General features: G+C 42.3%; 3 protein-coding genes across 10 annotated transcripts; 1 reads left to right on the plus strand and 2 right to left on the minus strand.

Moving 5' to 3' along the window:
• Positions 1 to 924: 924 nt before the first annotated feature.
• cfap91 (cilia and flagella associated protein 91) lies at positions 925 to 6,739 on the minus strand. Of its 4 annotated transcripts, none has more exons than XM_061793031.1 (17): positions 6,581 to 6,739; positions 6,398 to 6,468; positions 5,816 to 5,961; positions 5,654 to 5,737; positions 4,719 to 4,778; positions 4,462 to 4,640; positions 4,194 to 4,371; positions 3,852 to 4,009; positions 3,559 to 3,735; positions 3,114 to 3,253; positions 2,955 to 3,044; positions 2,811 to 2,882; positions 2,587 to 2,733; positions 2,098 to 2,319; positions 1,881 to 2,029; positions 1,699 to 1,790; positions 925 to 1,556 (listed from the first exon to the last, which is right to left on the minus strand). In XM_061793031.1, exons 1-17 carry the CDS (start codon positions 6,660 to 6,662, stop codon positions 1,381 to 1,383), a joined length of 2,223 nt encoding a protein of 740 aa, XP_061649015.1. In that variant the 5' UTR covers positions 6,663 to 6,739; the 3' UTR covers positions 925 to 1,380. The 4 variants fall into 4 exon arrangements, with proteins under 4 accessions (XP_061649015.1, XP_061649014.1, XP_061649013.1 ...); XM_061793030.1 differs by having other exon boundaries at positions 1,699 to 1,793; XM_061793029.1 differs by having other exon boundaries at positions 2,811 to 3,044.
• A 251-nt stretch (positions 6,740 to 6,990) lies between these two features.
• Positions 6,991 to 15,308, plus strand: si:ch211-214p13.9 (cell surface glycoprotein CD200 receptor 1-A). 5 transcript variants are annotated; one of them, XM_061793042.1, is made up of 7 exons: positions 9,149 to 9,356; positions 10,529 to 10,840; positions 11,136 to 11,411; positions 12,324 to 12,420; positions 12,945 to 12,987; positions 13,125 to 13,236; positions 13,741 to 14,211. In XM_061793042.1, exons 1-6 carry the CDS (start codon positions 9,287 to 9,289, stop codon positions 13,194 to 13,196), a joined length of 870 nt encoding a protein of 289 aa, XP_061649026.1. In that variant the 5' UTR covers positions 9,149 to 9,286; the 3' UTR covers positions 13,197 to 13,236; positions 13,741 to 14,211. The 5 variants fall into 5 exon arrangements, with proteins under 5 accessions (XP_061649027.1, XP_061649026.1, XP_061649025.1 ...); XM_061793041.1 differs by lacking the exon at positions 13,741 to 14,211 and adding an exon at positions 15,083 to 15,308 and having other exon boundaries at positions 9,151 to 9,356; XM_061793043.1 differs by lacking the exon at positions 9,149 to 9,356 and adding an exon at positions 6,991 to 7,146 and having other exon boundaries at positions 13,125 to 14,211.
• zgc:113337 (uncharacterized protein LOC503741 homolog) lies at positions 14,373 to 25,390 on the minus strand. Its single transcript, XM_061793036.1, has 7 exons — positions 25,199 to 25,390; positions 24,561 to 24,672; positions 22,133 to 22,453; positions 18,642 to 18,974; positions 15,302 to 15,586; positions 15,070 to 15,171; positions 14,373 to 14,728 (listed from the first exon to the last, which is right to left on the minus strand). Exons 2-7 carry the CDS (start codon positions 24,643 to 24,645, stop codon positions 14,721 to 14,723), a joined length of 1,134 nt encoding a protein of 377 aa, XP_061649020.1. The 5' UTR covers positions 24,646 to 24,672; positions 25,199 to 25,390; the 3' UTR covers positions 14,373 to 14,720.
• Positions 25,391 to 25,543: the final 153 nt, after the last annotated feature.

The following is a 25,543-nucleotide window of genomic DNA, read 5'->3' on the forward strand; positions in this document are numbered from 1 at the left end:
CAAAACAGGGCTGGGGTTTAAAAATGGAGTTAAGGTTTTAAAGTAAGGTTTCAAATCAGGGTTAGGGTTTCAAAGTAGGGTTTCAAAACGGTTAGGGTTTCAAATTAGGCTTTCAAAACAAAGTTAAGGTTTCAAAGTAGGTTTTGAAAATTGAGTGTTTCAAAGTAAGGTTTGAAATCAAGATTAGGGTTTCAAAACGGTTCAGGTTTCAAAGTATGGTTTCAAAACAAGGTTAGGGTTTCAAAGTAGGGTTTTAAATCAGGGTTAAGGTTCAAAGTTGGGTTTGAAAACGGCGCTACGGTTTCAAAGTAGGGTTTCAAATCAGAGTTAGGGTTTCAATTTAGGTTTAAAGAGAGTGTTAGGGTTTCTTATTAGGGTTTCAAAACAGGGTCAGTGTTTCAAAGTAGGGTTTTAAGACTTACAGCTTTCAAAAAATAAAACTGCAAGCTGTTTTTAATTAAACCATTCCGATTATATTTTTGGGGGTAAAAGGGAAATACATTTTTGTTGTGAATCTAATCAAATTGAATAGTTTTTTTTTCAATAAAATACAATGTAATATTACAACAGTCATTGACCCAAAAATAAATCATTACATTTGATTTAAAAAAAAAAAAAAAAAAAACTTAAATTTGAAAACAATATGCAATTGTCTTTAAAAAGTGATCAAATTGCTCCAATAAACACAGAAAAAAAAAAATGTTAAAACACTTCCCAAAATAAAAAATTAATGAATATTTAATTTTGTAAGGCAGGGGCTCCATGTTTTTACAGGTAATATTGCTTTGTGGCAATCAGAATTAAGCCATCAGCAGACTTGAACTGTTCTGCTTACTTGAGCCACAGGGGGGCAGTGTTTTGTCTTGTTACCTTTTTGCAGTGAATCTACCAGATCTACTATAACCATACAAAAAAAGAAAAAAAAAAAAAAAAAAAAACAACTGTTGCCAATATATATTTTTTTGTTTTAATGTTTTTGAGGTTTTTCAGGTGAAAAATTAAAGCGGAATTGGTGACAAGAAGATCTCAAGAAGCGGTTTCCTCAGAAAACATAGTTGACCCCACAGGGGGTGAGATAACGAGGCGAGTCACGCTCAGTCATTCGCGTTCTCTCGATTGCGTTCCCTGAGAAATGAAGGCAGGCAACGAAAGCCGAGTGCTGATCATATTCAGATCAACACCTGATCCATTTGAAAGTGTCGCATTTATCAAGAAATGCACTCCACCCAAAACGTTGGGGATATTTGGGGTGACATTTCTGTGACTCTCCCGGTATCTCTGTTGCAATCCGCTGAGTAGTGTTATGATTTGTGGGTAAAATGTTTGACTTTGAACAGTTCCTCTGAGGTTTTCTGTGGTTTTCGAATTGCCCGGTGGGGACTACTTGGCTCCGCTGAGACCCGGGAGCAGCGCATCGTCCAGGACCTGCCGGGCGGCCACTTCGGAGGGGCGCGTCACCTGCGGTGTGCCCATGGTGCTCGCCGCGATCTGCGGCTCGGCGTTGCCCTCCACGATGCTGCGCACCGCCAGCAGGTGCCTGCGCTGCCTCTCGTGCACTAGGAGAGCGAGGACACGGAACGAGAATGACGAGCTGGCCGTCTCGCTCGTGTGACTTACAGCGAAAGTTCAATATTCATTTTAGATTTGAATACGGAGTGCGGAAAGTGTGCCTCTAAAAAGCAGGGCTGGGCAAACTACCTCTCTGCCGGACTCTGATCTTCTCTACTTCAGGAATCAGGAAGCCGTAGACCAACTCCGACACGATCTCCTCCGACTGAAGGTTGTTGCGGCTGCTTGCGCGTAGAGAAAAAAAAAAAAAAAAAAGAATCAGTCTTGTTTTTGTTTTTGAATAAACAGAGTCGCTGGCGAGGGTACGGCACCTCTCCTCGATGGCGTAGGCGATGTCGTTGACCTCCTTGGCCACCCTGCGGATCTCCTCTCGGGCTTGCTGGTCTGCTGTGATCTCCATGGTATCCAGGATGATGTCCTCAAAGTACAAGTCCACCGTCTCCTGGTGGACCTTCACCACCTACCACAAACACGCACACAATCGTGACACAAAAGCCAGCTCGGCAAGACTTTGAGAGGCCGACGTACTTCTCTGAAGATCTGGTCGTCCTCCCTGCGGCGGCGTTCCTCCGCCTGCCTCCTGCCGCTCTCCTCGGCCTCGCGCCGCAGACGCTCCCGCTCGGCCAGCAGCGTGAAGGCGTGGATGCGGCGCTCCTCCTGCAGACGGATCAGCTCCTTGGACAGGGTATCGAACACGTACTCCAGCTCGGCGCCCACGGCGGCGGCGTGTCGAGCCTCCCCGCGGGACCGCTGCCGGGGGAAGGAAAGACGGCTCAAGTATGGGCTTGTCCTCATTTTGCTATGTTGACGCCGGACGCGACCCTCGCACGAGTTAGACACAACCGGAACATTAGAAGAGTCATGTACTTTTTTATGAATGCATTGCAGAGGCGTTTGAAGTGCTCATTCTATGTTTGTGGGGAAATTCCACAGTTGGCGGCCACCCGTCATGTTGCCAAAAAAAAAAAAAAAAAAAATCAATAAAGGCCTTACTCAACCGCTATATTGCGGAAATACCTGGAGCCGCTGCTTGTCTCTCTCCGCTTTGAGGGCCACGACCATCTCTTTGTCGGCCCTTTGCATCTGCTGCTCCTCTGCTCGCAGGGCGTGGGCCGTCCTCAGCTCCTTGATGAGGTCCAAGTGGTTCTCTTTGCTCGTGAATATCTGCATGGAAGCACACGCGTGTTGAGCGCAAGTGCTGGAAGATGAAGCTGACAACGCTTGCGGGGACATGCAGACACCTCCGTTTGGATGCTTCTTCCCCTCAGGAGTTTCTGCAAATGGATGACTGCCAGCTCCTTCTCCTCTTCCCCCTGGAGAGCAACGCGACAATTAAAGAGGCGTGACCTAGAATTATCGGTTATTAATGAAAGGCGTGAACTGGCCTGCGGAGGCTCCTCCACAGTGGGAGTGACAGGACGAGCAGCAGGCTTTTCCTTCTTGACGAGAAATTTGGAAATATCGTCTTTCAGGTCCTACACAAGTACGGATGATAATCAGTGAGTACATGGAGGCTTATAAAGATATTTCTCCCCTTTAATAACCTTGTATTTGTCCAACAGAATGCTTCTTCTGCTCTCGGGGGGCTTGATGATGACCTTGCTCGTGTTGAGTTTGGGTTTGGTGAATTTCTTTTGCTGCTTAAGAAACGCGTCAGCGGGTCTCTGCACTCGATTCAGTAAGCCTGGTTGCAGAAATGTAACCGTTAGCAACTTTTTTTTAGCGATCATAATCAAATGTTGATTCATTCATGGATTGCACCAAAGCTCTCTGCGAAATGCAATCCAATCCAAACGTTCCTTACGTTTACGTGTGATTTTTGGCACTGTACAGAGTGTGCAGCTTCTGTTTTACCGTTCAAGTTTGGGATCAGAATCTGTATTCAAATCCAGATTGCCATCAGTTTTAAGTGCACTCATCCTTTGGATCAAACTAAAGCTACACACCAAGATGAATCCAAATTCACGCTGAAACATTTTCTGTACACACCGTCGTATGTCTCCAGGCGTTGGATTTCGTGACTCTGTGTTTTCTTGACGGCGAAGTTGTCGCCGCATGCCCTCGAGGCGCACGTCAAAGAGGAGTACACCGTGTAGTCTTTACACGTGCCCAGCTGCTTGATTTTCTCCTCCATGTTCCTCCGCTTGGCCTCCAGCTTCCTCATTGCTGCGTACACATTTTGTTTTTTTGGGGTGGGGTGGGGGGGGGGGGGGGGATCGTTTACAGTCAACCACTAGTTTTGAAGTGCACTCACTCCACTGCAACGACATTGTGGGTCTCACATCGCATGTGGTCCTTGTCCACCTTGTGCAGCTTGCTCTCCTTCTCCTTGAGCAGCTTGGAGTAGATGTGGTTGAGTCTGTCCTTGGTCAAGGTCACCTGGGCCCGGTCCTTCTGCTGCAGCATCTCCCCCAGCACGGCCAGACGAGCGTCCTGCAGCCTGCGGACGACATTGTGGTGAGCCCGACATGCTGAACGATTCATGACATTTTCATTCATTTCAACTGGGAGAGTCCAATAATCATAATTACAAATGGTTATTTAAAAAAATGTCGAAACATTGCCTTTAAATAAAGAGACAATTAATAAATTAGCCATTGAACTAAGTCAATAAAAGCATTTACTTCTGTATTTTTCCTTCTCTGAAGGCCCACTCTCGAGCTTCCATTTCCTCCATCATGCGCCTCCTTTTACGCAGAAGATTCGGGTCGTCGAGTGTGGGCAGCCTTGCCTCCCACACCCGTCTGGCGCGCGCCCGCTCGATCATTTCCACTTCTTCAAAGCTTGCGGGCAGACCTCGCTCTGATCGGGAAAGGGCGAGCGATTATAGTGACTCACGAGAGCAGGCTATACGATAGGATGATCGAAAGAGCGGCCGTGTATAATGCGCACCCCAAGTGAAAGACGCCACCGCCAGCAGCTCTGAAGGGGCGGCGCCAGCGCGAAGCACATAGTCGGGACTGTACGGGTCCGTCTGCGCTTCGCTCTCCCTGTAGTCTGTCTGCACTGCCACTGTAAAGTGGGTGGGAACGCCCTCAGCGTGATGTCTGCCACTGGCTTCCAACTCATCTCTGAAGAGGATGGAGGGGGAAAAAAAAAAACAGTAGAGCACAAAAAACGAACAAAAGCAAAGACAATGTTGAACTTACTGATGATAACCATCACGATTCCCAATCAGCGGAATCTGTTGCACATATGGAAGGAGAGGCCTGGAAGAAACGCAACGGCGTCCGCATAAAGACACAACATCAATCTTTTTTCCAAGCTTGCATTATTACACACTCACCGGTCACTTTATTAGGTCCACGCCTAAGCTCTTGACATGACACATCCATTACAACGATGACATTAGTCGCTTTGCCACTCACGCTGTCAAGAGGGTAATTAATCCAAAATCATTATTATTATTATTTATTCATATGTATTTATTTATTTTTTTGTATTATTAATGCAATGATTGTAGTTTTTCTTTATTATTTCATCTAATGAATGTACATATTCATTCCATTGTTTATCATATTTTTTATTTTGAGACAATGTCAGAGGTAACAATATGCTATAATGTATTTTTATTTGAATATGAATGTAGTATTTATTTTATTGGTTTGTTGTATATTTTATTACTTTCTTAACTATAATTTGTTTTTATATTTTATGATATTTATTATTATTAAGAATAAAATTTTTGGGGGTAGGCTGAATGTGAGATTATGTGAATTATGATTGTTATAGTCTGCAGTGATTGTCGAAGTGCATCAGGCTGAAAACTCTTCCGAACGCTTTGGTTACGTGATTGAGCAACACAAGTCAAAACAATAGAAACAGCTCACAGTATGATGCAGTGCAGTTGTGCAACCACTGTAAACTACAACCACAATAATATACATATTGCATCATTAATACCTCTCTGAGAGTCACAATAAAATAATAATAGTAGGAAAAAAAAACAGAGCATCATCTTTGTGAAGGCAGAATTCCTGCTGCAGCTCTTGCATTTGATCTTATTAGATTGTCCAAGTGTACTTCATTAAATGGCCAGTGAGTGTATGTTACATTTCGAGTTCCGCAGACGCCAAGCTCAAACCTTTTAAAATATTTCCAGCGGTCAGCTCCGCTCGGCTGACACACTTCTCTTGTTTTCATCAAGGGCTGGATACTTGGAATAAATCTGTCAATGGAGACAATCATGAGTGACAACAACTTGTGTGTGCGTGCGCGCGCGTGTGTGTGTGCACGTGCGGCTTACCCAGCCAATTCCTGTAGGGCCTGCTGTCGTTGTTCCGCATTGCCACGCCAACGGCGGTCCACGGAAAGCGGCAGCGGATCGGCGGGGTCCAGACGAAAGGTGACCCTCCCATTGCTGAACATGGATTCAAACTCTGGCAATTTTCTCTGCCAGATATCATGTGTCATTAAAAAAAAAAACAATGCAGTGGAAATACATCTGCATCTACACGAGTATGATGGTTAATTAGGACTGCAGAAGATAACTGCACTTCTGCAATAGAATGTGACAATAATAAAAGAATTCATCCAAATGTGAATGCATTTCAAAATCATCATCAGAAATGCTGTAAAAACATTCACATAACAATGTTTTTCAAAAGATTATTAACACAGGAGGCATTGCAGAACCACGTTAGTTGTTTGCTTTTTTTTGAAAAATATACATTACTATTATTTTTTATTATTGTACCAGGCATAAAAAAATGAAGAACAAATTGAAGCAACAAGGGTAGTAGAACACTTTTTTTCCATGACTCAGCAAATAATGCAGGTGTACCTAATGTTTTGGCCGGTGGGAGAATTTTACAACAAAGTTACTTACAACTCGCTCCTTAAAGGTCTTAAAACTGGACTTGACATGGTCGACCTCAGAAGAAACGAAATATATGGGCTCTGCGCGACAAAAAGTGACATTAATTAAAACTAAGCATGTCCCCCCCCCCCCCCCCCAAAAAAAACATGAGCTAGTCAAAGCTAGCTAGTTGAAAATAAGCACACGACTTACCATACAAGTAGTCATACACGCGCTCCCGTTTGACAACTTTAGCGTCAACAGGCTCGGGAACGGTGCGAGTGACAGCTGTCATTTTTAATATTTATTTTATTCCACACAAAAAAAACAAAACGGCACAAACGGCGCTATTGAGTTTCAATGGTAACTAGCGTCCTCCGGAGGACGCACGTTCTCTATGACGTCACCGGCGTCGAGAAAATATCTATTTTAACGAGTTTACATGCATGTAAATACCATAATGTTCTTCTTAAATCATATAGAGCTATTTTTTAGACCCGTGCTGCTTTATTGGTTCATTAAAAAAAAAAAAAAAAATTAAAAAAAAATATATATATATATATATATATATATATATATATACTTTTTTTTTTTTTCTTTTTGTGCGCAGTGCTTCCTGGGATTGCTAGCAACAGTTAGTGCATCCTCGACAGTACAGGAAGACGTGTAACCATGGTGACCGAAAAAACAACCAAACGCTGTCGTTGCAGAGAACGTCAAAGAGGGGGAGGTCAACTACCACTCCCAAGATGCACTTCGACAAAAGGCCACCCAATCAAGTAAGTTAAGGATATGGAAATGTTTCTTGCTTCAGTACAAAATATTTAACGCTTAAAAAAAATAAAATAAATAAAAAAATAAAATAAACATAACTCTTTAATTTTGAATTAAAGGCTAAGGTTTAATAAAAATAAATAATAATGTAAATACTATGTGTAATACATAAATAATATATGAATTAATAAGAAAACGTAATATCAATTATTACAAATAAGAATACATTTTAGTTTAATTTAAAAACGTACTAATTTAGAATGCTAAAATTTAGTTTTGTCAGCCACAGTCAGTGTGAACATCCTCGACAACTGACAAGGTTTCATGTCGTTGCAAAAACAGAATTTAGTCATCATAAAAATAAATTTCAAATCAAGTATACTCAAACAGTCTTATATTTTTGTATAAATTGGGAAATGAGAAAATAACAACGGTTTTGTTATCTTCCAGGCCATATTGAGTTGCCCTAAAGTTGATTTTGACATCAACAGGATGTCAGTCTTATCTAAGTCACACACTCATTCATAAGTGTGCCGTTGTTGCATAGTGATTATGTATTTTCTTCCTCTTCCCTAAAGTCAAATTGATCTTAAAATGTAAAGCTCTTTTTTAGGCCAGGGGAAGTAACTAAAAAGCTGCGATGTCTTGCAAAACAAGTGAGCCAGCTCACAGTCAGCTGAAGCTCTGCTGCCTCAAAATTCGGAAGATATGGGGTTAATATTAGACCACAGAGGAAATAGATGCCTTTTGTCATTTTGGCTGGCACGAAAAGTCCTTTCCAATGCCCTTCTCTCACTTCTTGTTGCGTACGAACCGCCCACACGTCTGTCTCTGATTTATTTCTCCACAGCAAACATGACAAAGTGCACCAAATGAACCTCAGACTTATGATTAATTTGCCCCAAGTGCTCATAACAAGTGGTTAGTTCATACTTTTAGCAAGTGGTGGCATCACTTTGTGTAATTTTGACTTTTGTATGTAGAGCTTGTACATCACCAGTTTGTGTTGTGGTGTCAGAACTACTACTATGATTTTTGTCTTTATAAGCCGCCACCATTAACTCATTCACTGCCATTGACGGCAAATTTCCACGTGAACTGGGAGGGCTCCCAGTGAATAAATTAATTTACAATCGAACAACCAACGTGTGATAGGAATGTAGACGTTCAGTTGACAACAATGTAAATATATGGTTTTATTTATAACATTACGATGTTAATTCCAGGACATTTTCTGTCTGAAACATGCTAACGTGCAGACAGTTGGTATGCTGACTGGCAGCAAGATAACCTGAATGCAGAAATCCATCCATCCATCCATCCATTTTCTGAGCCGCTTCTCCTCACTAGGGTCGCGGGCGTGCTGGAACCTATCCCAGCTGTCATCGGGCAGGAGGCGGGGTACACCCTGAACTGGTTGCCAGCCAATCGCAGGGCACATAGGAACAAACAACCATTCGCACTCACAGTCATGCCTACGGGCAATTTAGAGTCTCCAATTTATGCATGTTTTTGGGATGTGGGAGGAAACCGGAGTACCCGGAGAAAACCCACGCAGGCACGGGGAGAACATGCAAACTCCACACAGGCGGGGCCGGGGATTGAACCCGGGTCCTCAGAACTGTGAGGCTGACGCTCTAACCAGTCGGCCACCGTGACGCCTGAATGCAGAAATGACTCAGGCAATTTGAAAAAGGTTTTCTATCTCGCTATGTAGTCAGGTGCTTCAGTACATTTCAAATTACAATTGATAAAACACTAACATGCAACCCTATTGATATGCAAACATATAGCAAGATAACAGCCAGTGTGCACAAATCACTTGCTAAAGCAGACTGCTAAGGATTTTACTTTTTTCACTCTTGTCAGGTACTAATTCAAATGAGAAGTGATCAAATGCTGACAGTTGGAATGCTAACATATATCCAGGTAGCCACCTGAGTCGAGAAAACAAATTCTGCAAAGAGCAGCAGTCATCTTCCTGTGTGATCACATGTCGTCGTATGAGATGTTCGTGGAGGAGGAAGAAGGGAGGGATTAGTAGAGTTGACCACAGGCTCCTTGTTCCTTTTAAATGCGCTCTATGCTCAGGATCGGAGGAGCCGCGGCAGACTTTAACCGGTAGCTGGTTAAAGATGGTTTAAGATGAGGAAGCCGACGGGGTTTTTTGCTGTGATTCTCTCGTTGCTGTGCCGAGCATGGACTCAGGACTCAGGTCTGTAATCCAGCTGCGTTGTGGGTACAAATCAAAGACTTTGTGAAGACAAATTCTGTCTTTACATCTACACAGTAATAATGATGGACTGACATAGTCACAGAGTTATTCATTTGACATGAGTTGTTTGTTTATTATTATTTTATTTTATTACACCCGCGACCCTAGTGTGGATAAGCGGTAAAGAAAATTGATGGATTATTCATATTATTATTATTATATTAACAATTTATTTTTGTAACATCATAATGTATAGTTTATTTTATCATTTGTTTTATTTTTTAACTGCCCAAGAGGTGTTTATTTTCTAATAGGATTATTCATATATATATTTGTATTACTACATTTTAGTATCATTAGATTTTTTTATTTAGTTGTTTGTAATGTATTTTATTACTTTCACTCTTGGTAAACGTTTTTTTTTTTACAGCGGCAAAGAGGTCGTTTTTTTTTTTCATTCGTTTCTATTTCATCGTTCACCATTTATTCTTGCACGCTCAGCGATGTATGAATAGAACAAATAAAATGAGCATTTTAGATTTCATATGATTCAGTCATATGTTTGCCAGAGAGGCACTGTATAAATTTACTTATCTGATTAGTGTTTTATATTATTGTATTATTATTTCTAAAAACAAATGCGTGGTTTGCAGTTTTATTTTCCAAGTATTTATTTTGTTTACCAACATGATTTGTTTCGTATTTCTTATATTTATGTGCCAGAAATGTAGTAACTTACCAATAGCACTCTTCTCTACTGACATGCTTTTTTTTCGTATTCATTTATTTATTTTTAAAATCATTTATTCGCACGGTCAGAGAGGTATTGATTCAACCTCGTTTATGATAGTAGTGTATAATAAGTGCACTGAAATTAGATGGTGTCTGTGCCTCAGTGTAGTTATGAGTCAGAATGTTGACAGTCAGTGGAAAGAAGGGTGAAGGAGGTGTCGGCAATGCAAGAAGTTCCAGTGAAGAACCTGGCTGATGATTGTCCTTTTTTTCTGAATGAGTAAGCAGTGAGTTTTATACAGACTTCCAATGAAGTCCTTCAATGATGGACTGACTTGGCCTAATATTAGGTACCGTACACCTGCTTAATCCAGTGTCATCCAGTACAAAGTTCAACGTTTGCAAACTCGATAACGATCGTTTCTTATTACTTTTGGCAGTGATCTACTTATCTTTCAACGCGGGCAGCGAAGTCGAGCTGAACTGCAGCAGCTCGTCATGGAGAAATTTGATGTACATCATCTGGAGCGTGGACCTGGTGGGACAAAAACAGTGTAAGGTGGGCAGCAGCAGCCAGATCGCAGGCGGAGGGTTGGACACCTGCGGAGACGGCAAGTCGCTGCGCAACGCCTCGGAGGCCTGCTACTACCTGCACATCCCCGACTTCTCCGAGCGCGACGTGGGCTTGTACAAGTGCGAAATGGCTTTCGTTGGAGGAACCCGGACTTGTAACATCAGCGTGTCAATCACAGGTGCGACCTATAGGCACATTTTCACACTGGGCAACTTTGCATGATCTGAAATGTATGATTTCAAAAATCAACTGTCGTTATACAATTCAACTTCTTATTTTTTTAAATGAGACTTATCATGACAATATCACCAGTGGTACGTTTAAGGGTGCCAAAATTAGCGATAGCATTTTCAGAGATGCAAACGGCGCTTTGACGGCATCGACCGTCTCGCTCCCCAAGATTCCCTGTCTGTCACCATCGTCGGTCTGGACTGCAGCATTTGTCGGTTGTTCTGTGGTCTGCGCCGCTACAGTTCCTCCCCGTATCTCCTCCTGGTTGGAATCGAGGGACGACAACAGCACGGTGGCCGTGTGCAAAGCCGAGGGAGGAAAGCCGGCCGCCGCCGTCACGTGGCGCCACGCCGGGAACTCGTCTTCCGTGGAGACGCAGCGGAGTTCCGGTGGACTGTTCTCCGTGGAAAGCCGCCTAAAACTACCCGAGGGCACCAAGAACGCTGAGAACGTGACGTGCGTCATCAAGCATCCGTTCTGGCGAGCGGAGAAGATGTTGGTACCAAAGCACGGAAAAGGTTTGCGTGCCACAGACATTTTGCTCTTTGCTTGGTGTTCTTCATTTGGTGTCAGAAGAAGATGAGGGACATTTTGTTTTTGTCACATGCAAAGACACCGAGTGACTAACATCTACGAAGCACAAAGGACACCACGTTTACTCACACTGTGTTAAGGTTCTACATCAGTACAACCTTATCTGAGAACAAGAGCGGGCTAACTCCGTTTGTGTCATTTTTAATCGCGAAAAGACATATCTTACAGATTCTGGTCGAAATCCAAGTTTGGTTCCTATTTCGACGTTTTGGGAGAAGTCCTTTATTGCACGAAGGACTTTTCCTGATTCATCAGTGCAACATTGTGCCAAATCCCATTTCCAAGATGGCTGCGCCCATGCAGCATGCCAGACAGAAATCGATGGGAGACTCAGAACGTCAGTATCGGTTTAACTTGGGCATGCCACTGCATCTGCATGTTAGTATTAGTAGGGATGGAAATGAATAAGAATTTAGCAATTCCAATTTCATTATCGATACTGCTTATCGCTGGTTCTTTCCCATTTGTTTTGTTTTCAAAGAGGAATCGATAAGCGAAATCGTCAGACAAGCACACAAACGATTACTCGGAATCGAATTACTTGTAACGCGTTCTCAAAAAGAACTGAACTGATCTGACATAAAGCCATGAAACTTTACATCTCTCCTGCAAAGTAACAAAAATGGAGTTAGCCCACTCGAGTTGTTAGTGACTCATTTGAATGGTTGAAGGGATTCTTCGTGCTGAATTCAAATTGCTGTAACATGTGCAATTTGGATCGGAGCCGAGTCAAAATTATTCGATAATGGTGCCACTGTGTTTATTATACATATGCCTTTTTGAAAATGTGACTACTTTTTCTTTTCTTTGACACCCCCCCCCCCCCGCCCCTGCAGGTTTTCCTTACACCACGGTGTTCATTCTTATAGTTTTCGCAGTCCCAATGGTTCTGGCTGCATTATTCTTTATATATCAGAAGCAAATCATGCTCAGGTGAGACTTTCGATGTATTGTTTTTGTTGCTTGTATTCCTATATTACTTATCTCATTTTATTTGATCCATTTTTAGATTTAATGTATTCATTTTATTTCTCATTTCATCTATTTTACTTCATCAAATTTTAGACTTCCTTTATTTTCATTTCAATTTAATCTCTGTATTTTATTTATTGTTCTGTAATTTATTCTATTCTATTATTTTTTTTTTGTTTCTTTAAAAAGGTTTTTAAATGTATCTCTTATATTTTATTGTATTATTTACCAACGATATTATGACTTTATTTTTTTTATATCAATTCACTTAAATTTCCTTTATTTCATTTAATTCCTTGTTATGTCTCATTTCTAAATCTATATTTCCGTCCATTTAATCTACTTCCTATGTGTTTTATTTTACTCACTCTGCATTGTATTTTAAAAAATGTCGTTTTTGTAATTTTTCATTCGATTTCTTTATTACCTTTTAAATGTGACTAAATGGTTCCCCAAACACTGAACACTTTCGTTTCCGCTCCCAGACGCTGCCCACTCGCCGACTGCTCTCCATCCGTATCAGAGCCTGTAGGTGTTTTTAGATTTTTTTTTTTTCTTGGTTTGGTGTCTTCCTATTTTGTGCATGCTTTTACATTTCGAGAATGACTCCTCTCGTTTTGTCTGTGTGTGTGTGTGTTTTTTTTTTGTTTGTTTCTGTTTTTCAGAAAGAGGATGTAGAGGAAGTGGAGCCTTATGCCAGCTACGTTCAACGTGTCAACTCCATCTATAACTCATGATGTGGAGGAAACAAACAAACAAAAACGCAGCACTTGCCCAGTGCGTGAAGCCCAATACTCTTGTGCTATGTTAACAACTAGAAATGCAGTTGGGTAAAAGCACATCATGCTTTTACTATAGAATACATTGGATGCGGTTATGTTTGACATAAAGTACACGGTATGGAACATTTCTATTCTGTCCTAAACTGTATGTTTAGACACACTTTAGGTTGGTTGACAACACTAAAACGTTTGTACAGGGTGTTTGGAAAGCCACTGCGCACTTTGGATAACAGTGTTCTTTAATTGAAACACTTCTGTTAATAAAAAAAATGTATCCTGTATTTGTAGGAACTTTCCAAACACTAAGTTTTGCAGGTGCAGCCAATGTATTGCGACATTATAGAAAGAAGCGAAAATTTGATTTTTGTCACAAGATACATCAGCACGCCACCTGCACTTCCTGTTTTCAGCAAGTGCAAAGTCACTGTGCGTATGTGTGAAGAAATCATCGGCAAGTCCACTTTCCTTTGACTCATCAACTTTTGTCTTGCTTGCTAAGGCCTGGAGGTAAACCACAGTCAATGCTGTCTTCCATCCGTCCATCCATCCATCCATCCATCCAGCTAAAGTAGCGAGCCATCTATCTTTTTTCCCCCACCAGACGGCGCTGTTAAAAAGCACTGATCTTCTTCAGAGTCTTTTGGAAAAGACTATAAAGCCTTCTGTATTAATGGTCTCAGGCATACGCACAACATGAACCAATTATAGCCCACATTGGTTCTTATTAATATTTGTTTGATGACAAAGGATTAGTGAGGACAAAGCAAGCAAATGTGCGCACATCGGGCTCACATGGACATCACAGAGGCAGACATCATGTTTTTTTTTTTTATCAGTGCATTCATTGGCTGAGAATAGAGAAAGTCATCAATATACATGAGCGCTCCCATATGTTGAATGTGAAGTATGCACTGCATGTGTGCAAAAAAACTGTGAGCTTTCCGAATAAAATTGTTCCGAACAGAGTCAATCATCGAGACGACTCAGAATGAAAGGAGGCGAGCATCTGGCTGCCACCTTGAACACTTCACAGTGGAATTTCTTTGTATTTCTTGGTTTTTTTTAAAAAAATCCAGTGTAAGGACAGGAAGCTGAACTCAAAACTCAAACAGTAGCTAGAAAGCGATACAGTATATTTTAAAATAGTTTTATTTTCCTAGGCTTTGCATCACCGTCATGTAACAAGGTACATTGTCATGGTTTTGTCTTTATTTGGATTACAAGTGTTCTTTGTATGGATACATATCACAGCCCAACTTTAACCTGTTGGTTCTCTGCTAGACTGACAAAAATACAACCGTGTGTATCCCAAGCGAGCAAAAAGGTTGACTTTGAACGTTTCTAAGGAGTCAGACGTACACGTAAAGATGAATGTCGTAAGGTCGGCGACCCCTAAAAACAACGATCGTGATTGACATCGTGTGGAGGTGTAAATGTCGGTCCTCGATGATGAGATGCTGTGAGGCGGCGCTGAAGTCATCAGTCGGCTGCAACAAATGCGAGCAGAGAGTCAATCTCAGTTGAAAAAAATGTGTTCCGGTAAATTTGGCAGTTTGTCTCAAATTCTGATTTAGTTCAAACCCGGCAGGCGGCACCAAGTTTGATTTGATCCTAATCCAAAGTACTCTTGTCAAAATGTTACATCGCTGTAACAGAGTCAACATATAATTAATTTGAGAGACCGTGGACTTATTTTGATGAATGTTTCTTCCATTCCGTCTGTTTCGAGTTCCTATTACGCCACCCGCACGTTTCCTGTTGAACTCATTCAAAACTGACTTTAGATTAATGACACAGTCGTTTAAAACCGATGAATGGACAGGCTCACCTTCTTTGCGCAGGAAGCACTTCCAGAGACAGAAGCAGAGGGCCAGCACCAGCAGAGCCGCCACTGTGGTCACTGAGATGAGGATGGCCAGGGCCGTCCCGACTGCGAGGACATGACACGCACGTTAGCCTGTGAAATCAACGGGCTTCCTGCTCTGCTCAAACGATAAGTCATAACCGAAGAGGATTGATATTTGCGGCGACATTCTCAGGGTGCAGGCGTTCAGACTGACTTTTGGTGTTCATGGATACGGCGATGGGGACCTCGAGCCCCCTGTGGTGCACCAAACACTTGACGGACACGTCCTTGAGCAGGCCGGAGCGCAGGGTGAGGGTGCTGACCACCAGTGTGGTGCCGTCGTCCTGCGGCAGCAGCGTGGTGACTGGCGGGCCCATGGTGCGGTTGTCCCGCTCCACGTTCCACACCATCTCCACGGGGGGGCGCGACACGGCGCTGCAGTTGGCCTCGATCACGCCGGCCGACGTGCTCTTGTAGCTCACCTGAGGTTTGGGCAGCGCTAGTACAAACACAATGAGAAGAATGAATGAAAGCAAAGCAAAATTTCGTTTTCTGCCAGCAATCTTGATTATTTATCATCCATACACCGACTATAAACTCATTCCAACACCGCTTGAACGGCGTGCAGTGATGTTTCCGTTGTATTGTCATGTCTTTAGCCATGTGCTAGAGGACTCTGCATCTATTTTTGTCTTTCTGTCTCCAAAGTGTTCTGTAAATTGACTGTCTGTTGTACTAGAGCGGCTCCAACTACCGGAGACAAATTCCTTGTGTGTTTTGGACATACTTGGCAAATAAAGATGATTCTGATTCTGATGTATGGTTTGTCCATCTAAAAATGACTGGGGTTGATTTAAACAATATTTCAAGTGAAAAAAGACGAACTGGGACAGTGGAAATCATCTAGGCCAGTGATTCTCAAAAGTGCGGTACACACACCACGCTCCCTCTACTGGCACACAAAATAATCTCTGCCTAACGACAGTTCAGTTGTATTTAACTTGAGTTCAATACATTTGCATTTAAACTTTTGAAACCACTACTCCGACTACTTTTTACTTGCGCGATATTGTTTGAAAGTAACATTAATCTTACTTGAGTCCATTTTTTTTCGGCGACTCTACTTATGTTTGATGGACAGCACACAACGCGATCAGTTCAGTTGCAAAGCACAATACTAAATATTGTACAATCAAACATGACAATTCACGATTTTTGCTTCAGCTGTTGATTTGGATTTTGCAGGTGTACCGCATTTAGCGGCAATATTGTGCTTGCAAGATAAACCTGTGGAAAAAGAAACAAAGTCCAAGCTCCCAGAGCAGGTTTAGCTACGTGAATTCCAGAAGATCCATACGAGAATCTCTGTCTGTTTTCAATTTGCTGTTCTGCGGAGGAATGGTCGACTGGAACATTTATGTTGGCAGCTACGTGTAATTTAGCCGCAGTTATTTGGACATGGTACTTTCAGACGCTGCCCGTGATTTCACTGAAAAGTTCATTTCAGCCTTTATAATACGCTGGCTCGAACTTTAATGATAGAATTGTATATTGTATTTTATTCACATTTGAAATTGTTATTTGTGCCCCAACAAAATCTCAACTGAGATTTTTGGATGATGAAGTACAGAAAAGAAATGGAAAACGAGGAGCATGTAAAAAAAAAGATACATTAGTCCCATATTGAAGAAGTACATGGTAAAAAAAATTGCGTAAATTATGCATGCAAAATATAGCAGAGTGAGTCTAAAGCACAATATTTTAATGTATTACATCAATGGGATTTCCCTGTTATAAAATACTGTCAAAAAAAATCCAAAGATATGTTTGTGTGTGTGCATGCACGTGCGTGTGTGTGTGTGTGTGTGTGTGTGTATGCGAATGGTGTTTTGAAATTATAAATTATATTTGTTATTTTTATAATTTCTTTCAGTTTTACTCTATTTATGGTTTACACATATTTGAAAATATTTTGAAAAGGTCTGCAACATATGAATTAATTAATTATTATTACTATTGCGTGTGTGTGTGCGCGGCGTTTACGAGTTTTTTTTTATGTAACTTTATTAGATTGTTTTATTTCATTTTTTGTTTATGTCTTGTGTTTTTGACTGTAAATTATTATATATTATATAAAATATTAGTATTATTAATACTGATTGATTATGGACATTTATCCATATTTGAAGTTATATCGTCGAGGTATTACTGTAACTACGGAAAAGCCAAGTGTTTCAGTTATTACTGTTAATGTGCAGCACTCAGTGTATGTGGCCTCACTTTTTCTAGAGCAGCACTTGACGGCAGGGAGGGTGTCATGGTGGAAAACAATCCAAATGCTCATTGTGCTAGACAAAAAGAAACACCTACTGTACTGTACTGTAGTGTTCCAAACAAAAGCACATGTGTTTATAGAAGTAGAGAGCGAGGCAATGGGAACCGGAGAGCCAAGTTGAGACAAAGCACACAGGCCGGCCACTGTGCGCTGACAACACTGACGACAGTCATGCGTCAGGGCCTCAGCCGCACCGTTTGCTCCGCAGCGCTCCTTACAAAAGGAGCCAGGAAGACAAGATCAACATTCCTGCTTTAAGTCTCAGACATGCACAACTCTCCTGTGAAGTCCAAAGGGAGCTGGCTCTTGTTGTCCCACCCACCCAGACACACACACACAGACGCAAACAAACACACACGCGAGCTTGAGCTTGAGCTTGAGCTTGAACAGAAATTTTCCATACTCTTATTGTCTCAAGTGCTTCATCAGGAATTTCATAAGACGAGCCCAGTTCAAATTAGCACCGGAGAAAACTACGGAAACTGCGGGAACATTAGCATGTGTTAATTGGTAAACCACCGTGTGACAAATTATAGCCTCTTTCACACATATACCACCAAAAAATACACACACGCTAAGGTAACATTAGAATGTGTTTTTGGGGTCATATTTAGTTGTGCAGCCTCAAATGTTACAATAGCCTCTTGATTTTTCCATCATTAGAAAAATCTGTCAATTAGCTTTAGCATTGTGTTATTTGTCCACGTGATCACTGTGTGAAAGAAGCTATTGAGATTCATCGCTAGAAATTGCACAAAAAAAAAAATTATACATGCTAACATTGGCTTCGTACGCAGTGGCGGTTCTAGGAGAGAGGAGGGGGGCAGGCCCCCACTAACACTGTGCATGGCCCTCCCTCTGGCCCCTTCTTGGTTCCAGTCAAGCCAGCCCCAAAAATGAAAAATGTGCTTTTAGGACTATTGTTTTTATTGAGCTACAAGACGTAGCTCTCAGTTTCAAAAAGATTAGTGAGTACAACATCACGACCGCTCATGATATTGCTTAATTGTTGTTTATTTGGTTTTGTTTAATCATGAAACAATGCTAAATAACCAAGAATCGGGGGAATTTTTTTTCTTTGCACTAAACATAAAATTTTAGCCGATTATTCAATTAATCGATGGAATAATCGACAGAATAATCAATTCTACAAACTTGACACAACTCACAATGACAAGAGAAACACAAATATTAACATTGTCTGAGCTAGCCTGCTCACCATACGTGGAGAGACACACAGTGGAGCTCTTCGGCCCGTCCGCATGCGTGCTGTACAAGCAAGTGTAGCAGCCCTCGTCGCGGATGGCCACCGGCTGGATGGTGAGCGTGCTGTCCGACAGGGAGGTGCTGAGCCACACCCTACCCTGGTAGGCGGGCTCGATCACGGGGTCGCTCCTGTCGGCGTAGGAGGCCACGTCCGAGGAGAGCCCCCCCGGTGCCGAGGCGTAGCGCCAGCTGACCTGCTGCACCTTCTCGGGCAAGCCGTAAGAGCACGACAGGGACGCCTTCTTCCCGCTCACCGCCGTCTTGTTGCTGTCTGCTGTCACTGACGCTGCCAGGGGAACATGTGGAGGGAGAGCGGTCAGTGAATAGAAGACCGGAGGGAAACAGGAATGGCAAAGAAGAAGAGTGTGATGAGCAACATACAAGCGCAAACTTGGGCTCATTGCGCATCTAAAGCAGTGGTGGGAAAAATATGGCCCGGGGGCCACATATTGCCCTGCTCTGTTCTTTAACCCGGCCCACTGAGCATTTACATTCTCAAGAGTCCTGTATTATTTGTTGCAATAATTTAGCCTCCCCCCCCCCCCTAAAATTGGTTAATTAAAACATACTTATCCATTTTAAATTTGTTTTGTGTTCGTTTAGCTCAATAAATAATTGGTAAATTGATTTGTCGTAAATAACAGTCAAAATATTAGTAAAATAAACAATGTATACATTAAAAATATTGTCGTTTATTGTATTAAATGGTTAAAGGACCCAGTTCCAACATTATTATAAATACTTTTTTTATAATCTTTGATGCTTTTTTAAAAATTGTGTTTAGATGATAATTTTGTTTGGAAAATGCCCAAACTGTCCTTTTTCCAGCTATTCTAGTTGGTCTTTTCTGGTCTGATCTCTCATTATTATGCGACATGTAAATGAGCTTTGCTCTGATTGGAATTCTCATCTTTCCTTCGCTTCATTTGCGCCACATCGATATGCTCTTCCCACCTCGGTGCGCTTCAGCAGGTTGTCGGCGCGCTCACGTGTAAGCGGCCATGGCCAGCGCGACAAGTCACCCTGGCAGGTTCCCTTGAATTTTTTTCCTCCCCCCTCGGCCCCGCGACCAGCGGGACGCCCGTTATTATCATTGTGAAGCACAATTCACCAAGCACTGAATTGTTGGCCCAGTAATAGGGAACGTGATCTGAAAGTTGTTTTCAAGTTTAGCTGTATTATACAGCGGTCGAAGTCTCTCTTAAAATGTACATACGTTATTTCCGATGGGAAAAGCGGTTTTGAGATATGAACCGCTTGGACGTTGTCAGCTGTGAAGCACTGATTCCACTCTCATCACGTTAGCACATCGTTATGCGTTTTTTGTTTATTTTGCCTCCACCCTGACCCTTTGCACTCCTTTCACCTGACTATTTATTTATTTCCTCCGCTCCTTAAATTATTTTGACATGTCTACCGTCAGCGGTCGTGCTCTCGGCACCTCCTCGGTTGCAGAGCAAATATTTTGAAAATATGAGACCGACACAGAAAGCTAATGGGCCACAGCTGTTTGTGCTTAGTGGAGTGAGCACGGTTCTCTGCCTTTTATGAACATACCTTGCTACGCCTCAGCATAATTGTCCGGCGCTCAGGCTGAAGTTCTTTTTCATCTCGAAAACCCACAGAGCTTTGTCATGCATGTTACATGATCTGTGTGTAATACGTCTGCAATGAGTGCATTTTCCACGTTTGGGCCCCAGGTGAGCTGGAGCTTGTCCCAGCTGACTTTGGGCGAGAGGCGGGGTATACACCCTGGACTGGTCGCGAGCCAATCGCAAGGGACGTAAAGAAAAACAATTCTTTATGCTCACATTCACACCTATGGACAATTCAGTCTTCAATGGCGCTCACATGCATGGTGTGGGAATGCGGAATGTGAAGCTGGTGTAACCTTTTTTACACTTGTATGACAGTTAAGGATGTTCAAATGTTACTTATAGCACTGCGTGTACATTTTTTAAGGGGTTTTTGATGCTGGCAGTTTGAACCTGGACCAGATGATTTCTTATTACATTGTTCTTTTGCTGTTTTAATATTATACAGATACAACTCACCTTCATATTATGACTGAGTGTTGTATCATTTAAGTGTATTTGAGTATTTAAAAAAACACCATACAACTTGTTTGGATTTATTATTGTTTTTATGTCTTGATGTCAACAGTTAACTTCTTTTGACACTTGAATGTTACATTACAGAACATTACCAGTGCACATAATAAAGCGTTCCCCATGATTTTCAATGTGAGAAATTGGTGTTTTATTGTTTTTACATTTTACACTTGTATGATGTTAATATTTTACTTTAAACATTGCCTGTATAGTTAATAGAAGTTTTATGCTTCGTGAATAGTTTGAGATTGGAACGGATTATTCCTATTTCCATTAATCACTATTTTGGGTGATGTTGCTTTGATTCTATCTATACTGAAAAAAAATTAAAATAAAGAAAGAAAAGGATGCGTAACACATCTCAGTCGTATTTCCTTGGACCAATCCGAAGCTTTTTCATACTAAAAGGAATGTGCTGTCACTCCCCAGGAGGCCTCGCAGCAGATATTACATGAGAAGCGTTGAGTGAAAGCGGCTTTGAAATTGAGCATCTGAACTTCTCCCGGGGAGGAGATCGTTTCCTGTCACCATGATCATAACTCATTCGGACCTCAAAGAGAGACAAGACGTCTTCCATGTGGCCTGGATTTACAACTGCAAGAGTGCGCTTGATTTCTGGGCTTAATCAACGCTCACTGATTGTAAACAAACAAACAAACAAACAAACAAACAAACAAACAAACAAACAAAAACAGATGAGTTTAAATTCAATCCAACACACATATGCAGAAAATGATGGAAAATTACTTTTGGAAGAAGCCCTGTGATTGGCCCAAAGCCAGCTGGGATAGGCTGCAGTTCAGCCATCACCCTAATGAGGAGAAGCGCGATAGAAACTAGGCAGATGGACTTTTGGAAGCTTTATCACTGCCCTCTGAAATTAAACAAATGCCAAATGGAGGAGAAGCGTTGCCAAATAAATAAATACATCAAAGACTGCTAATGCTTAAGTGATAGTTACGAATGTTAAATTCCTACCAAAGGTCACAATTTTTTGTCATTCAATGAGATTTAGTTTTCTCTATTAACGTTGGTTAACTTAATTTTACAGATACTTGGCAGTTAAGTTAATAAAAAACAAAAACAAACAATGAATTGCCTGTCCAGTTAGAAACGGTTATATGGTGGTGGCAGTTTGATCTTGGGAAAGATTTTTTTCTATTGCCATTATCTCCTATGGGAAATCTTTCAACATTCAAACAAAAGGCAGATTTGACTGATAATGTAAGTGTTAAACTACTACTACTACTACTACATTAAAAAAAATTCAGTAATGTTAATGTACTTTATGCTTCTCCGTCAACGTCATCGGCACAAAGCGGGCCTTACTCACCAGTGACGGTCAGACAGGTGCGTCCTTGTTTGGCACCAGATTGGACCATGTCAAAGATGCACGTGTAGCATCCCTCGTCCCGGAAGCTCACTCTCTGGATGGTGACGGACGAGGTGTCCTTCGAGGAGGGTGTGAGCTCCACGTGCTGCTGCCCGCTCACACTGTCGCTGTTGCCCGGCTGGTAGCTGAGCAGCGTCTGGTTGTTTACGTCCAGCCATTGCACGTGCCGCACAGCGTCGCCTCTGTCCTTCAAGAGGGCGCACGTCAAAGTGAAGGGCTTCCCCACGTCGGCCTGCACTCGCACTGGTGCTGTTACTTTACCTTAATATAATAATATATATATAATTATAATAGAATATATAGGTGCATCGAACTGAATATCATGTATTACCATCGATTACACACTGAGTGAAATATTTGAATACCTAAAAATCAATATTACATAAAATTATTTCTTTCTTTCTTTTTATAAAATACCGAAATTAGGTAGGAATTGGCCTGCTAAAAAGTATTTTCCTATATATTTAATGAATATGTCCCTAGCATATTTGCAGTTTACTATTTCAAATTTGTCCATTCATGATATTACCATATTCGCGGAAACTCAACTTTTCGCAGTACTAGTGTATCTGTCAGAAGGACTTTCAACTCCCACCTCTGACAGAACTTTGCTAATGTTCCGGGGGAGGCGGGGGACATCGAGTCCGAGTGGACCACGTTCTGCGCCTCCATTGCTGAGGCGGCCGACCGGAGTTGTGGCCGTAAGGTGGTCGGTGCCTGTCGTGGCGCCAATCCCCAAACCCGTTGGTGGACACCAACGGTGAGGGATGCCGTCAAGCTGAAGAAGGAGTCTTATCAGGCCTTTTTGGCCTGTGGCACTCCTGAGGCAGCTGATACGCATCCCATACCCATACCCGGCTGGCCAAGCGGAATGCAGCTTTGGTGATCGCTGAGGCAAAAACTCGGGCATGGGAGGAGTTCGGTGAGGCCATGGAGAAAGACTTCCGCACGGCTTCGAGGAAATTCTGGTCCACCATCCGGCGTCTCAGGAGGGGAAAGCAGTGCACCACCAACACTGTGTATAGTGGGGATGGGGCGCTGCTGACCTCGACTCGGGACGTTGTGAGTCGGTGGGGAGAATACTTCGAAGACCTCCTCAATTCCACCGACATGCCTTCCCATGAGGAAGCAGAGTCTAGGTTCTCTGAGGCGGGCTCTCCTATCTCTGGGGTTGAGGTCACCGAGGTGGTTAAATAGCTCCTCGGTGGCAAGGCCCCAGGGGTGGATGAGATTCGCCCGGAGTTCCTCATGGCTCTGGATGTTGTAGGGCTGTCCTGGTTAACACGCCTCTGCAACATCGCGTGGACATCTGGATTGGCAGACTGGGGTTGTGGTCCCACAGGGATCGACAGGCGGATCGGTGCAGCGTCTGCAGTGATGCGGACTTTGTATCAATCCGTTGTGGTAAAGAAGGAGCTAAGCCGAAAGGGGATTTACCGGTCGATCTACGTTCCTACCCTCACCTATTGTCACAAACTGTGGGCCGTGACCGAAAGAAAAAGATCCCGGATACAAGCGGCCGAAATGAGTTTCTCCGCAGGGTGTCCGGGCTCTCCCTTTGAGATAGGGTCATCCGGGAGGATCTCAGAGTAGAGCCGCTGCTCCTCCACATTGAGAGGAGCCAGATGAGGTGGATGGGGCATCTGATTCGGATGCCTCCCGGACGCCTCCCTGGTGAGGTGTTCCGGGCACGTCCCACCGGTAGGAGACCCCGGGGACAACCCAGGACACGCTGGAGAGACTACGTCTCTGGGCTGGCCTGGGAACGCCTCGGGATCCCTCCGGAAGAGCTGGATGAAGTGGCTGGGGAGAGGGAAGGCTGAGCGTCCCTGCTAAAGCTACTACCACTGCGACCTGACCTCTGATAAGCGGTAGAAAATGGACGGATGGATGGATGGATAGTGCAGCTGGTCCAAGAAAGTAAGTTAAAACACATACACTGCCATTGACGGCTTTAGAAGTCAAATATCCATGTTAACTGTGAAGGCTGGCAGTGAATGAGTTAAAGTTATACATCTCAACAGACTTTATATGTCAGGAAGGAGCTAAGCTTAGCCTGTGTTATCCCGGGAAGTTGTCGCCATGTGCATGTACATGTGCACTTTTTTTCTAAATTAAATCATCTCTAAGGTATTTATTTATATTAAGGGTAATGTTGCAAGATTAGTGTTTTGGGGTCAGTGTTTTTTGTATAGTTTCAGTTTCAACTATTAATATAGGACATAAGCTATCAAAGCACTGTGAATAGCTGCGTTCTATACATATAATATTTAATATTTCACATTATGAATGGAACAATTGAAATAAACAAACTTTTCTACAATGCTTGAATTCATGGATTGAGAGTTTGAACATGATGTATATTTACCCTGTAGTTTTGCCACCAGCACAAGGAGCAAACACACCTGCAGACCTTTCCTACAGGAGGCCCGGATCATCATCATCATCATCATTGCTCATTTAACAGGGAAGATGAAGATCTGGTGAGGGGAAAATAATGCTTTAGCATTCAGACTGCTAATGGTACAATACACCATCTCAACCAACATCATGGACAAATTAAGGTAGTGTAAGGCAAAAAAAAACAACAACAAAAAAGAAGGAAAACAGTGAATTTGAAAATTCCTAAAATGTAACATTTACAATTTATCATTAAAAATATAATTTGAGTCAAAGAATTTCTACATGCAGGTGTATTGACCATTATAGAAACCTAAACGAATTAGTTTGGTAATTACTAAGCTCTTTTTTTTTTTAGGCGAGCTGTGCCATAAACTCGATTCGGGGGTGGTTTGTTAAGCACTGTCGCAATAAAACAGAAAATAGCAGACGTACAATTGAATCAAATGCTGACGGCATTTTAATAAATGACTATTGGCCAGTTAAAAAAAATATGGTTGCAAAAATCACAGCCCTTTTAAAAGTGACCAAAACATGACATGAAACTATACATTATTAAACCATAACATTGACTTCTCTGGAGTAAATCCAAAATAAGACACTCACCTCTGCTTGTGTCCTGACAACGCTGGGGGTGGGGGGGGGGGTGTTTTACCTCAGCAACATATCACATATCAGTAACAGTGATTTCCGAACATCACACAGAGAACAAAAGAGTCTTTTTCCCTCGACGTGTGTGTTTCCAATTGTGAGCGCAAATGTTCAGCAGCAGGCTGAAGCTCCAGATTGCAGTGGAGTGGACCCACACAGAGGGGAGACGTGAGAGGAGAGAGAACCAGTTGGTACCGTTGGGTTGGACACACAGCACCCTCTAGTGAGCAAGGCTTTTTTTTTTTGCTGTACATTAATGGTGGTGAACATTTTTACTAAGACGGCTCATTTCAGAATAGC

The sequence above is a fragment of the Phyllopteryx taeniolatus genome, chromosome 12 (assembly GCF_024500385.1).
Source record: "Phyllopteryx taeniolatus isolate TA_2022b chromosome 12, UOR_Ptae_1.2, whole genome shotgun sequence".
Taxonomy (NCBI): domain Eukaryota; kingdom Metazoa; phylum Chordata; class Actinopteri; order Syngnathiformes; family Syngnathidae; genus Phyllopteryx; species Phyllopteryx taeniolatus.